Source organism: Motacilla alba, chromosome 2, assembly GCF_015832195.1.
Source record: "Motacilla alba alba isolate MOTALB_02 chromosome 2, Motacilla_alba_V1.0_pri, whole genome shotgun sequence".
Taxonomy (NCBI): Eukaryota; Metazoa; Chordata; class Aves; order Passeriformes; family Motacillidae; genus Motacilla; species Motacilla alba.
The window spans coordinates 150,281,850-150,293,464 of NC_052017.1; the positions used below are offsets into that span (position 1 = coordinate 150,281,850).

General features: G+C 48.3%; 1 protein-coding gene across 1 annotated transcript; it reads right to left on the reverse strand.

The window, feature by feature from the left end:
- Positions 1 to 2,674: 2,674 nt before the first annotated feature.
- TOP1MT (DNA topoisomerase I mitochondrial) lies at positions 2,675 to 10,569 on the reverse strand. The gene is made up of 12 exons (XM_038128040.1): positions 10,442 to 10,569; positions 9,804 to 9,926; positions 9,282 to 9,469; positions 8,379 to 8,523; positions 7,493 to 7,636; positions 6,828 to 7,013; positions 6,290 to 6,358; positions 5,039 to 5,153; positions 4,441 to 4,568; positions 3,664 to 3,758; positions 3,035 to 3,184; positions 2,675 to 2,834 (listed from the first exon to the last, which is right to left on the reverse strand). The coding sequence occupies exons 1-12, from the start codon at positions 10,505 to 10,507 to the stop codon at positions 2,732 to 2,734; spliced, it is 1,512 nt and encodes a 503-aa protein (XP_037983968.1). The 5' UTR covers positions 10,508 to 10,569; the 3' UTR covers positions 2,675 to 2,731.
- Positions 10,570 to 11,615: the final 1,046 nt, after the last annotated feature.

An 11,615-nucleotide genomic window follows, 5' to 3' on the forward strand; every position in this document is an offset into this window, starting at 1 on the left:
GCTGATGTCCAAGGATAATCGGCTCTGGCTCTGCACAAAGGACAAGCAGCTGCTTCCAAGACTCACCAAGGGAAACTCCAACCAGACCTAGGGAAGGAGAAGCTTTGCCAGGGCAGTGATTCATTTCCAAAACAGCAAGAGATGGTGGAATCTCCCTCCACAGAAATACTGAAATTAAGTTTGAGAAAACACAGAACAACCCAGCCAGAGCTGACTCTCCTTTGAGGAGAAGGTTGAACTCGAGCCCTCCGGAGATCCTCCCAACCCTGGATTTCTGGGAAGAGTTTGGACAGGGGCAGCAGATACCAAAGCAACACAAGAGGAACTACTCATCACCTCCTCCCACCCCTAAATTTATCTTCTCCAACAGCTCCTCTATCCACACTGCCCCAGGCCTTCAGTGTCGGACATCCCCAGGCTGCAGGAAGGGTACAAACTTCCCAACCCTCACATGGTTTTTGGGGATTTTTTCATTTGTTTGGGGTTTTTTTTGGCTTTTTTTTTTGTTTGTTTGTTTTTCTTTTTGTTTATTAAAGCTCCATTATGTACCTAGAACAGCCCTAAGCTCCAGTACCAGCCTGAGCAGTCAACCTCATCTCTCTGGTAGATTTTGGGTGAGGTCTCCTCCCACCCAAAGTGAAAAAGAAAGCTTCTATGAAAACAAGATTAGGCAACCAGAAATCACAGGGGAGGGTGTCATTTCTGGTTTTGTCACAAGCCATAACTTCCCTTTTTTAAATAAAAAGAGGAAGTATCCCAACAGAAAAATGCTCAAATTTTGACTTTGAATTTTACCAAATGCTGTCACGACCTTAGATCACAAAAAAAAAAAAAAAAAAACAACACAGGTTTTCCTCTGCCTACAACATCACAGAAAGTGGGAAAATACTTTTAGGATCATCAAGTCCAACCACCATGTTCACCACAAAATCATATCCTCAAGTGCCATTTCCAGAGGTTTTTTTGAGCACTTCCAGGGATGGAGACTTCAGGAAAACATTGGAAAAACAGAGCTGAAACCATGCCTGGAAGAGCCAAAGTGAGGAGGGGTCATCTGAGCACATCAGCATTGCTTGAAGCCACCAAATAACCCCAAATTATTGGGGTGGGAGGGGGATCCTCCAGTCTGGGATAGGAACATGATCCTGCTCCACAGGGTTCTCAGCAGTAGGAAAAGCTCCTGGGCATTAGGCCATGGGAAAGGTCTATGGAATATTGCCAGAATCACATGGAGGACTCCAGGAAAAACAGGGTGAGGATGGACAGGACCATTTGGGACAGCAACAACTCAGCCTTTCTGGAATTACTCCTTTCATAGAATCCCAGAATGGTTTGGATTGAAAGGAACCTTGAAGCTCATCCACTGGCAGGGACACCTTCCACTATCCCAGGTTGCTCCAAGCCTCATCCAGCATGGCTTTGGACACTTCCAGGGATGGAACACCCATGGAATGAGTTGCAAAAAGCCTCCAGTCACAGATACTCGGAAAACAAAAAAATCACTCCTGATTTTAATGAAATGCATTCCAAGACCTCCATTTCCAACCAAAACAGCAACAATTTCAAATGGGAATGAGTGGAAATAAACACATGGGAAGCACCAGGAGCTTTGGAATACAGAGCCCTGGATGTGCCAGAAGGTTTTGCAAGACTTTGTTCACACCTGGGATTCACTGGGATGGGAATTCTGCCAGGAATGCACTGATACTTCCTTCCTTTTTTGAGGGTGTGGAAAGCAGCCCATTAAGCAGCAAACACAACCAGTTTATGCTGTTGATCCCTGCCTGCTCCATGCCCAGCTGGAGTGGGAATTTGGCATGATCCCAACACAGGAACAGCTCCAGGAATATTGGTCCCACTCCCCACCACGCATCCCACAGAGCCTGGCCCAGCATTATCCTAGTTCCTAGGAAATTCCCCATTTCCTGAGCCTCTGTCTGGACAGAGCAATCCTGCTCTGGATACATGAGCTGAGCCAGAGACAAGTGAATAATAAACATGGCCTCAAGTGAGATGTGTTCTCCCAGACAAAACTTTACCCACATGGGGGTGCTTAAAATGCACTCTGTTCGTGGCCAAGGTGAATTTTTACCCCCTGCAATGTGAAACTGCTTTTAAATCCAACATCTTCCCTTCCACCTTCTCCTGACATGACACAAATTCCCTCCCGTGGTTTTTCCATCTAATATCCCTGCAATTGCACAACTTTCTCCTCTCCTGGAGGTGAAAGAGCACAAACTCCCTGGAAATGTAAAACCTTGAGATTTTTCCTTTGCCCCCAGTGCATCCATAACCCAGTCCTGGGTTATATACTGCAGTTCCTGTTTTCCTGCTGTCATCACCTCGTGTTTCCCCATCCATCCCACTCAGTCTGGAAAGGGCAGCACAGCTCCACCACACCAAGGAGACAGCATTAGACCTGATTTTGTTGATCAGCACAATTAAGGCTCTTATTTAATCTCCTTCCAGGACTCCAGAGGAAGAAAGAAAAGATCCCAGGTACTTGGCAACTCTGAAGAGGAATTAAGAGTTCCCAAAGTCCAAAATCCCAATCAGCAATACCTGCTTCAACTGGAAATCCAGGTGCTTGCTTTTCCATACAAAAAAAAAAAAGGCACCAAACTCAGACAACCCTCAGCTGCCAGGAACAGCAAATTAAAAAAATTTAAGAAAAAGCTTTCTAACAGCACCAAAAGAGCAGGATTTGGGATTTAACATGGAAGGCACCGGCTCAGAATTCAAAGTCCTCGCCAGCCAAGTCGATGGCCCAGGCAAACTTCTCCCTCTGGGTCTTGTTGTAGATCCTCTCGATGGGAATCCCAAACTTCTTGCACCTGTGCAGACCACAAGACACCAGTGGGGACCAGTTACCCAGCAGTGTCCCCTCCACTGCATCCCTGGAAGTCTCCAAGGCCAGGTAGGATGGGGCTTGGAGCAACCTGGAACAGTGGAAGGTGTCTCTGCCCATTGAACACCACAAATTTTAAGGTGTTTCCAACCCAAACCATTCCATGATTTTACACCCAAGACTTACCAAGCCACGGTAATCCTGGGATCCAGGTAATTCAGCTTGGACGTGCCCAGAGCTATTTGCTTGTTCTCCTCCTTGTCCGTGGCCTGGATGTTCATCCTGGCCAACTGCTCCTCCAGCCTCTTCAACAGCTTCTTCTTCTTCTCCACATTGCTGAGGGCAGAGAAGGAACAACACAGAATGTCCCAAAGCCCAGAAATTCTCTGGAATGGCAGGGTCAAAGGTGCTATTCAGCACTAACCTATTTCTCAAGGGTTTGGATCTGGCAAGATGCTTTTTTAATATTAAAAATTAACAATTAAAAAAAAAAAGGTAATTTCCACCACCAAAGGTGGGCAAACAAAATCCAGCATCCTGGAATGGGTTGCCTAGAGAAGCTGAGACTGCTCCATCCTTGGAAGTGTCCAAGGCTAGGTCGGACAGAGCTTGGAGCAACCTGGGAGAGTGGAAGGTGTTCTTGAAGGGAACCCATCCACAAGATCTTAACCATCTTCCAAATTTCCATGAGACAAGAAGGACCCAATCCCAAACATGGGCATTTTTGTTCTGATGGGGTGTTGGGACACATCAGCCCCATCCACAGGCCCTTTAGATCCCTCTGCAAGAGAGGATTCCAAGCAAAAGCCACTCACGCTTCTGCTTTGGCATCTTTTGTGTCCTTAAACTCATCTTCAGCTTTTTTCACTTCTTCCTGGGCTTCCTCCACTTGTTTCTTCTTGGCGTCGATCTGTGAAGGTGAAAATGTCAGACAATACTTCCAACCTCCCTGAAGGTTTCAGCTTCCTCCCTCTTTCCCTTCCTTCCTTTACACCATTCCTCAATTTCTTACCGACCCTACTTCCCAATTTGTCCCTGCAGCATTTTCTGGGCTCAAGCATTTTTTAGCATCTTCTAAAATATCATCCCAGCCCAGATGCCACAAACACTTGGAGCTCCTAAATCTGTCCAACTTCTGCACCTGCCTGAGACTGAGGGACTTGTGACAGCACCAGAGCCCTCAGAGAAGTCCCAGCCCTTCAGTGGGGTGTGAGCAAAAACTGAGGACAATTAAAAGTGGTAATTAAAGTTATTTTCAAGCTGCTCCTCCTGCAAAAAGACCGGAAAACCAATTTCCCTCATCTTGATCCAACTGGGCCAGAGCTGCCATCACAAAAGGCCCCCAGCTTGGTTTGAAGACAGAGTGATGAAAAATGCCACAAACTCATAAAAACTCACCCAAATTCTGTGCCTAGTCGCTTCCCCCAGTATCCCCCACCACATCCCTCTCCACCCCTGGATTGCAATCCACTACTCCCTGGACATTCCTTAATTTTCTTGACCAAGGTGATTCCTCCAGACATCACCCCAACCCAAAAATAAAATTAAGAGGCCGGGTTAGGTCTGGGATCTCTCAGCTGGGTCTGTCTCACCTTTTCCTGGAGGACTTGCATGGACCTGGCAAAGGTTTTTGGTATAGACCTCTGATGGTTGCACAGGATGGCCACAGCCCTGTTGGCTCGGTTGTAGGACAGGAGCTTTCCTGCAACGTTGTCTTCAGCTGGAAAGAAATGAAAACATCGCTCTTGACTGTGTTCCAGGAGTTGGGAAAAGCAGGGAATACAGCAGAAGGAAAGGCAATCAAGTTGCTGTCGCATTCTCCCTCCAGGGAGAGCAAGAATGGTTGTGGGAATTGGGGAAGGACAATTGAGCATCACAATCTGGTGCTGTGACTCAGCCTTCATGTACCCAAGGAGGCAGAAATAGTGCAACCAACCAGCAACACAAGAAAAAGAGGGAAAAATATTCCCATCCTGGCCATCAGTTAGTCAGAGTTAGTCAGAGTATCCCCAAGTGCACCACTTCTCACTTACCGACATCCCTGGCTTGCTGCTCACCCCCATATGTCACTCCCACCCCACTATGTGGAGCATCACCTGCCCAGGTGGGACATGGGCAGTTTTAGGGATCCCAAGGCAATGGATGGAAATTCCTGAGCCCTTTGGTCCCACCACAGCCACTGGAACTCACGGTTGGTGAGGGCCTTGAGCTGCTCCTGCAGGGTGATGGAAGCGTTGTAAGTCCTGAAGACTTTGGCTGTCAAACCGTCCATGAGGTCCTGGAGGTGTTTGTTCAGGAAGGTTGTCTGGAGGAGGGAAAAACAGGGAAAAGTACAGGGAAACTCACATTAGGAACTCTAGCAGTAGGAAAAGGAGGAATGGCTTCAAAATGACAAAGGGTTTGACGGGATATTGGAAAGGAATCCTTCCCTCTGAGGCTGGTGAGGCCCTGAAATGGAATTCCCACAGAAGCTGTGGCTGCTCCATCCTTGGAATTGTTCAAGGCCAGGTTGGATGGAGCTTGGAGCAACCTGGGATAGTGGAAGGTGTCCCCGCCCATGGCAGGGATTTGGAACGTGGCAGTCTTTAGGGTCCCTTTCAACCCAAACCATTCCATGATTCCGTGAAGGAATAGGACAAGCAGAAGCTGGGACAAATCTCTTTCTAGACCATCTTCTGCCTAAGCAACCAAAATTAGGCATTAACAAAAAATTAAATCCTGCAGCTTGTACAGCTACTTGTGGGGGTCAGGTCATCAGCTACCCAAAACTGGCCTAAAATTCCACCTAAATCCACAAAAAAAAAAAAAAATCTCTCAGGAAGTCAACAGTTTCTGCCCACCTATGTCCAAGGGGACACACTTTGGCACTTGGGGACGTGGTTTAGTGGTGGACCTGGCAGTGCTGGGTTAATGCCTGGATTTGATGATCTTAGAGGTCTTTTCCAAACAATCATTCCTGACTTCACATCCAATATCACATCCCTGTTCTAGAGAAAAGATGGAGCTGCTCATTGATCCCATATCCCATCCCGAGGAAGATGAGGGAGGAGGTTTTTTCCAGGAGGGAAGGCAGCAACCTCTCCCACTTCTGTGGAGCCCTAATGAGGTGCAAAAGCATCAAAAAGCTGAGGTCTGGTACCTCCAGTAATTCCTCAAAATGTGGGCAGACCTTCCAGGCTAAAAAAAATCCCAAATGGGTGAGTTGGAGAAGGGAAGGAGCAGGAATCCAGCTCCTCAACAGGGACACAGGGAAGCAGAGTGCAAAAAGAGGCTGGAAAACCTCACAGGGTGTTCAAACAGTGACAGTGGTGTCCCTATAGAGCAGAGAGGTAAAAAAAGGTGAAGGGATGACCACCAAAGGTGGCCAAGGGTATCATGGTTTGGCTTCTCCTCCTTCAGGGCCACCAGCACTGTTTGAAAAGCTTCGAGGTGACAACTCACATTGAGGTGGTCAAAGAGGTCATCGCTGGGGTCCTTGTTCTTCATGAACAGCTGCAGGTTCTTGAACACCTGAAGAGGGGGAAAGGACAGCCCTGGTCACGGCCAAGGAATGAACTGCTGCCAGACATCTCCCTCATCTCTCTCCTCCTCCAGAAGGACTCTGATTCACCCTCGTGTTGGCACATCCCACCAACCCTCTCAACTTCAAGGAGCCACTGGGTGTTCCCCCCCCCATCTTTCCCATCTCCGACATTCCAGTTTCTCCACAAACACCATCAAAAACTTTTTTTCCCATGGACAAAGGAAAATTATTTAACATAAATGGAGACGTTTCAAGTCCTGATGTGCACGAACCGAGGGTGCTCCAGCAAGAGGTGGGACTTCTCCCTCATGAAGAACAACCTTGGAAGTTCTATCCCAAAATTTCTCCAGGGTTAAAGCACATCTTGGTAACAGGTTTTTGGATGGAAATTTGGAACTGATAAACATTGAGGGAACCCAGACAACCAAGCACTTCCTCTGTTCCTGCCCCACTCACCGGCTTCTCCACGGACACTTTGTTGTAGTAACGGATTGAGTCTTTCCCGAGGAAGTCAAACTCCACCACGTGCTCCTGCCCGTCCAGCTGGGGGTGCAGCTGGATGTGCTCCACACGCAGGGAGCAGCAGCCCACCGTGTCCGCAGTCTCCCCTTCCTCCTTCTCATTCCCAGCTCGCAGGGCCAGCTGGAAAGAAAATAAGGAGTCATCCATCCCGTGCCATTCCACCTCAATTCCCCTTTGCCAGGTTGTTAAAGTGGATCGGGACTAGAGGAGATGGATCATCTCCATCTATACATTCATAGAATGATTTGGAAGGGACCTTCAGGATCATCAAATTCCAACCTCCTGCCATGGGCAGGGACACCTTCCACTAGGGACAATTTTCATTTTCCACACCACTGGAAAATTTGAATCCAGGCTGGATGGGGCTTGGAGCCACCTGGTCAAGTGGAAGGTGTCCCTTTCCATGACATGGGGGTGGAATGAGATGATCTTCAAAGTCCCAGCCCACCAAACCATTCCAGGATTCCATAATCATCCCCAGATTCCTCATGGGGAGCCACCCTGGGTGGCAGAACCTGCAAACACCAAAAAACTTCACGGTGGGGTGGATCAGGGAAGTGAATTCCCAACTTCCACGTGGATGGAGGACCTGTGGCTACCTTATCAATGAAGTAGAGGGCCACTGCTCTTTGCCGCTTCTTTATCTCCTTGGATTTCCAGTCTTTCCTGTACTGAGCCCGGATTGTGTGGACAACATCCTTCAGGCGCCGAGCTACCTCGTATTTCTCCCAGTCCTTCTCCCCCTGGAATGGGAAACCAGGATATTTTCCATTCCGTGCCCCATCTTTATTTCACCCCTACCAGTCAAGTCCTGCTCTAGAAACACCTCCAGCATCTAAATCCTGCTTAAATCCCACTGTTTTATTGGGAAAAAAAAATCATGAAGGGAATAAACTGGAAAAGAAACAGCTCATCCAGGGTTTCTGTGCCCTCTGCTGGCCGTGCTGGGTCTGGATCCTGGCCAAGTCAGGGTGTTCTCCCTGAGTATGGGAAAGACCAAGCAGTCAAACCATGGCCAAAGGTGGCTCCTTAGACACTGATGTGGACTGACACAGCACTTGCTCAGTTGTGTCCACCTGGGAAGCATTCCCACTTTCCTTGAACCCTCGGAAACAGCCTTAAATCCCTTTCTCTTCCCACAGAGTTCAATCCCATCTCTTCCTACCCTCCACTTCCTGGTATAAATTAACCCAGCTCTGGTCCCTGTGGATCTTCTTAGCCCCTGTGGATCCTTTCAGTCTCCATCTGGCTTCCGACAGCCCTCCCCGGACACACATGAGCAACGTGGCACCAGGATCACTCTGCCAGGAGCAACCCATTCCTTGGAATAAGTTTGATGCTTCACAATCATCTGTCCTATCCCTCATTTTGTTTATCCACTTTTAAGAGAAGGGCAAGAAAGAAAAAAAAATTATTTTTTTTTTTGATACTCCACATTCTGGCTTTCCAAGATTTTTTTCACTTGACCAAGGGCATTATTCCAACCTTCAGCTTGGAGCTGGGATTCAGCATGATGTACTTCAAGGTGTTCTGGATGTTCTCTGTCCACGAGGCCAGCCAGGTGACCGTGTTGTCAAAGCGCACCTCCTTCCACTTGTGACCCTCTGGGGGCTCGGGAATCTTGGAATCCCTGTGGGAAGAGCAGGATTAGAGCCCTTGGACCATGAAGAATGAAGTTTCCAGTGAGCCAAAGATTGACAAAACATGGAATCCACCTACAGTTACTCCACAACATGGAATCATTAAAGTTAGAAAAGTTCTCCAAGACAGAGTCCCATCATGAACCGGCACTGCCAGGAGCAGCAAACCATGTCCCCAAGTGCCACATCTACACAGCTTTCACACCCCTGCAGGGCTGATGACTCCACCACTGCCCTGGGCAGCCCCTTCCAGTCCTTGACAACCCTTTCTGTGGAGAAGTTTTACTTAATATCCAACCTAAACCTCCTTCCCACAACTTGAGGACATTTCCTCTTCTCCTGTCATTTTTTTTTCTGGAAGAAGAAACCAAGCCCTATGTGGCTCCACCTTCCTGTCAGGGAATTTTAGAAGGTCCCCCCTGAGCCTCCTTTTTCTCCAGGCTGAGCCCCTCCAGCTCCCTCAGCTGCTCCTGGTGCTCCAGACCCTTCCCACAATCAGGTGTTTATCATTTGGATGCTGGGAAAGGAAAACTTGCTGGACTGATGGGGAATGTTTTGAATCAAGGTCTTCAAATGGGTGGCTAAGACCACTCCAGCTCACAAAACTCAGAGGGAAAAACACTCTCAGGATGTGGAAAACATGGATTTTAGAAGATTGAAAAACCCCAACTTGGGGCAGAGGAAGTTCCCAGTCCCCCCCAGTCCCAAGAGAAGCCCCAGGAGCTCAGCACTTCCAAGGACAACCCACTTGCTGCAGTTGATGATGACATCTTCTGGCATGATCCTCTTCTTCAGCATCCCCATTTTGGGGTGCTCCCCACGGCCACGGAAGAGTCCTGGAGGTTCAGTTTTGAAGTTGCCAATCTTCTCCCGGTGCCCATCCAGGATGCAGTATCCATATTCCTCCTGGATCTTATCTGCCTCCTCCTTCAGCTTCTGAAACCAGGACACCACCCAAAAAAAAAAAATCAGAATGATTTGGACTGGAAAGGATCTTCAACATTCCAACCAAGAGTCTAAGTGCCGTGATTCCCTTGGCAAAGTCCACAATCCTCTGGAGAGGGAAGGACTCCAAAGCATGACCCAAGGATGACTGGCAACCTGCAAAGCCATGGAATGTGCAGATCTGCTGACAAAATTCAGGAAGAGGAGGGCAATGGCCATGGAGACAGAGCTGGATTAAAGAAGTCCAAGCTCAGGGCACAGCACCAGGAAAGACACCAATGAAGAGCCAAAATTCCCAAAACGTGTCATAGGAACCAGTCCTCACCTGCTTCTCCTCCTTGGGAAGCGCTTTCCGGGCCTCATTTTTGTCCACAAAATATTTGTGGATCTCCCCGAAGTCACATTTGTCCAGGTCCTTGATTATCTCTTGCTCCTCTGAGGTCATTTCCTGAGAAAGAGATGAGAGGGGCTGGGAAAAGCCAGGAGGCAAAACTAATTCCACGGGAAGCTGGTGCTTGTGCCTGTCCTTGGAAAAAGGAATAGAGTCCCATTCTTTGAAAAAAGACAGCCAGTTCTGGGGTGGAAGAACCTAATGTGGAAAAAAGTCCCCAAACACAACTGCAGGGACAGCATCAAATATATTTGGGAGGAGTAAACATTCCCTAGAAAGAGTTTGGGGTTGTTTTGGGATTAGATTAGGGATTACATCCCTTCATTCTTTGGTGTCCCAAACTGGTTTTGGAGCTCTTTGCAAGATCTACCACCTGTACCCATCACTAAAACTCAGAGGGAGCACAGAAAGCAGATCCCAGCCCAAACCCACAAAAAACCATGGAAATAAATCAGGATTTAGAACCTCAATGATAAGTAAGGAACAAATACCCCCCAATTCCCTCCATCCCACACCACAGGCTGGGGCTGATGGGTTTGATGGATATCAAGGAGCCCTCCCAGGGAAGGTACCTTCCTCCAGTCATGGAAAAAGTTGTTCTGGAAGATCTCCTTGGTGGTGTACTCGTGATCCAACATTTTGGCATAAAACGTGGCAATCTCCTCTGTGGCCAGGCTCAGCTTCAAGGGTTTTCCTGGGAAAAGAGGGGCAGGGACACCTTCCACTAGACCAGGTTGCTCCAAGCCCTGTCCAGCCTGGAACACTTCCAGGGATGGGGCAGCCCCATCTTCTCTGGGCAGAATCTTGGATTATTTCTTAGATTTTCTAAGGATCTTGAATCATTTCTTGGAGGCAAACCCACCATCCCCTCCTGAGCTCTTTGGCTGCAGAAATACAACAAAACCAAGGAATATCTTGGTTCATCCTAGGAATTACTTGGAAATAACTTTTTTTTTTTTTTTTAGGAAAAAGTCCTCTGGAGACATTCAGGGAATGGTTGATTCCTACTCGAACCACTGATTTTTGGACTGAAGGGAATGGAGCCCTGGAGCAGCCCCTTGACAACCCCAAACACCAGCTCATCCATGGGTCCCTCCCTGCTTGGGGTTGTTGTCTGTCCACACTTTTCCATCCAGGAACGGTGACATTTTTTAGGGAAAAAAGTCAACATCAAAGATCCCAAAGTTCAAAGCCACCAGCCCAGATCCACAACACCTCAAGGATCACAGGGAAGGTCCAACCCTGTCAAGGCTCCTCCTCATGGAGCCAAAATCCCTGAGAGCCCCATGGATGTCCCAGCAGTGCCCACTGGTGCTGCCAGGCACCTCCTTTTCCCAAGTGGCCTTTTTCCTACTGCAAAAAAAAAAAAGTATGGGAAGCCCCAGGGAACTGAGGAATGCCAGGGGAATGTGATCCTTTTCCATCTCCAGCATCCCTTGCCTGACCCCCTATGTCCTTATTTCCCCCTCCCTTTGGTCCATCAGAAATGAGTTCAGGGATGAACAGAGAGCAGGGAATAGCAGGAAACCCAGTGGGAATGTCAGGAAAACACGGAGGCAGGAAAGGTCTGGGTCTGGCCTGTCAGTGACACCCTGAGTTGCTCTAAGGTGATGTGAGGTGACTCTGGGGACATCAGGAGCTTGGAGCAGCCCAGCCAAATCCTTGGATGTGTCAGTCACTGAGGCCACAGGTCAGTAAAATCCCATTTTTCCAGCTCGTGGGAAAACGTGGATGAGCTGACAAAGC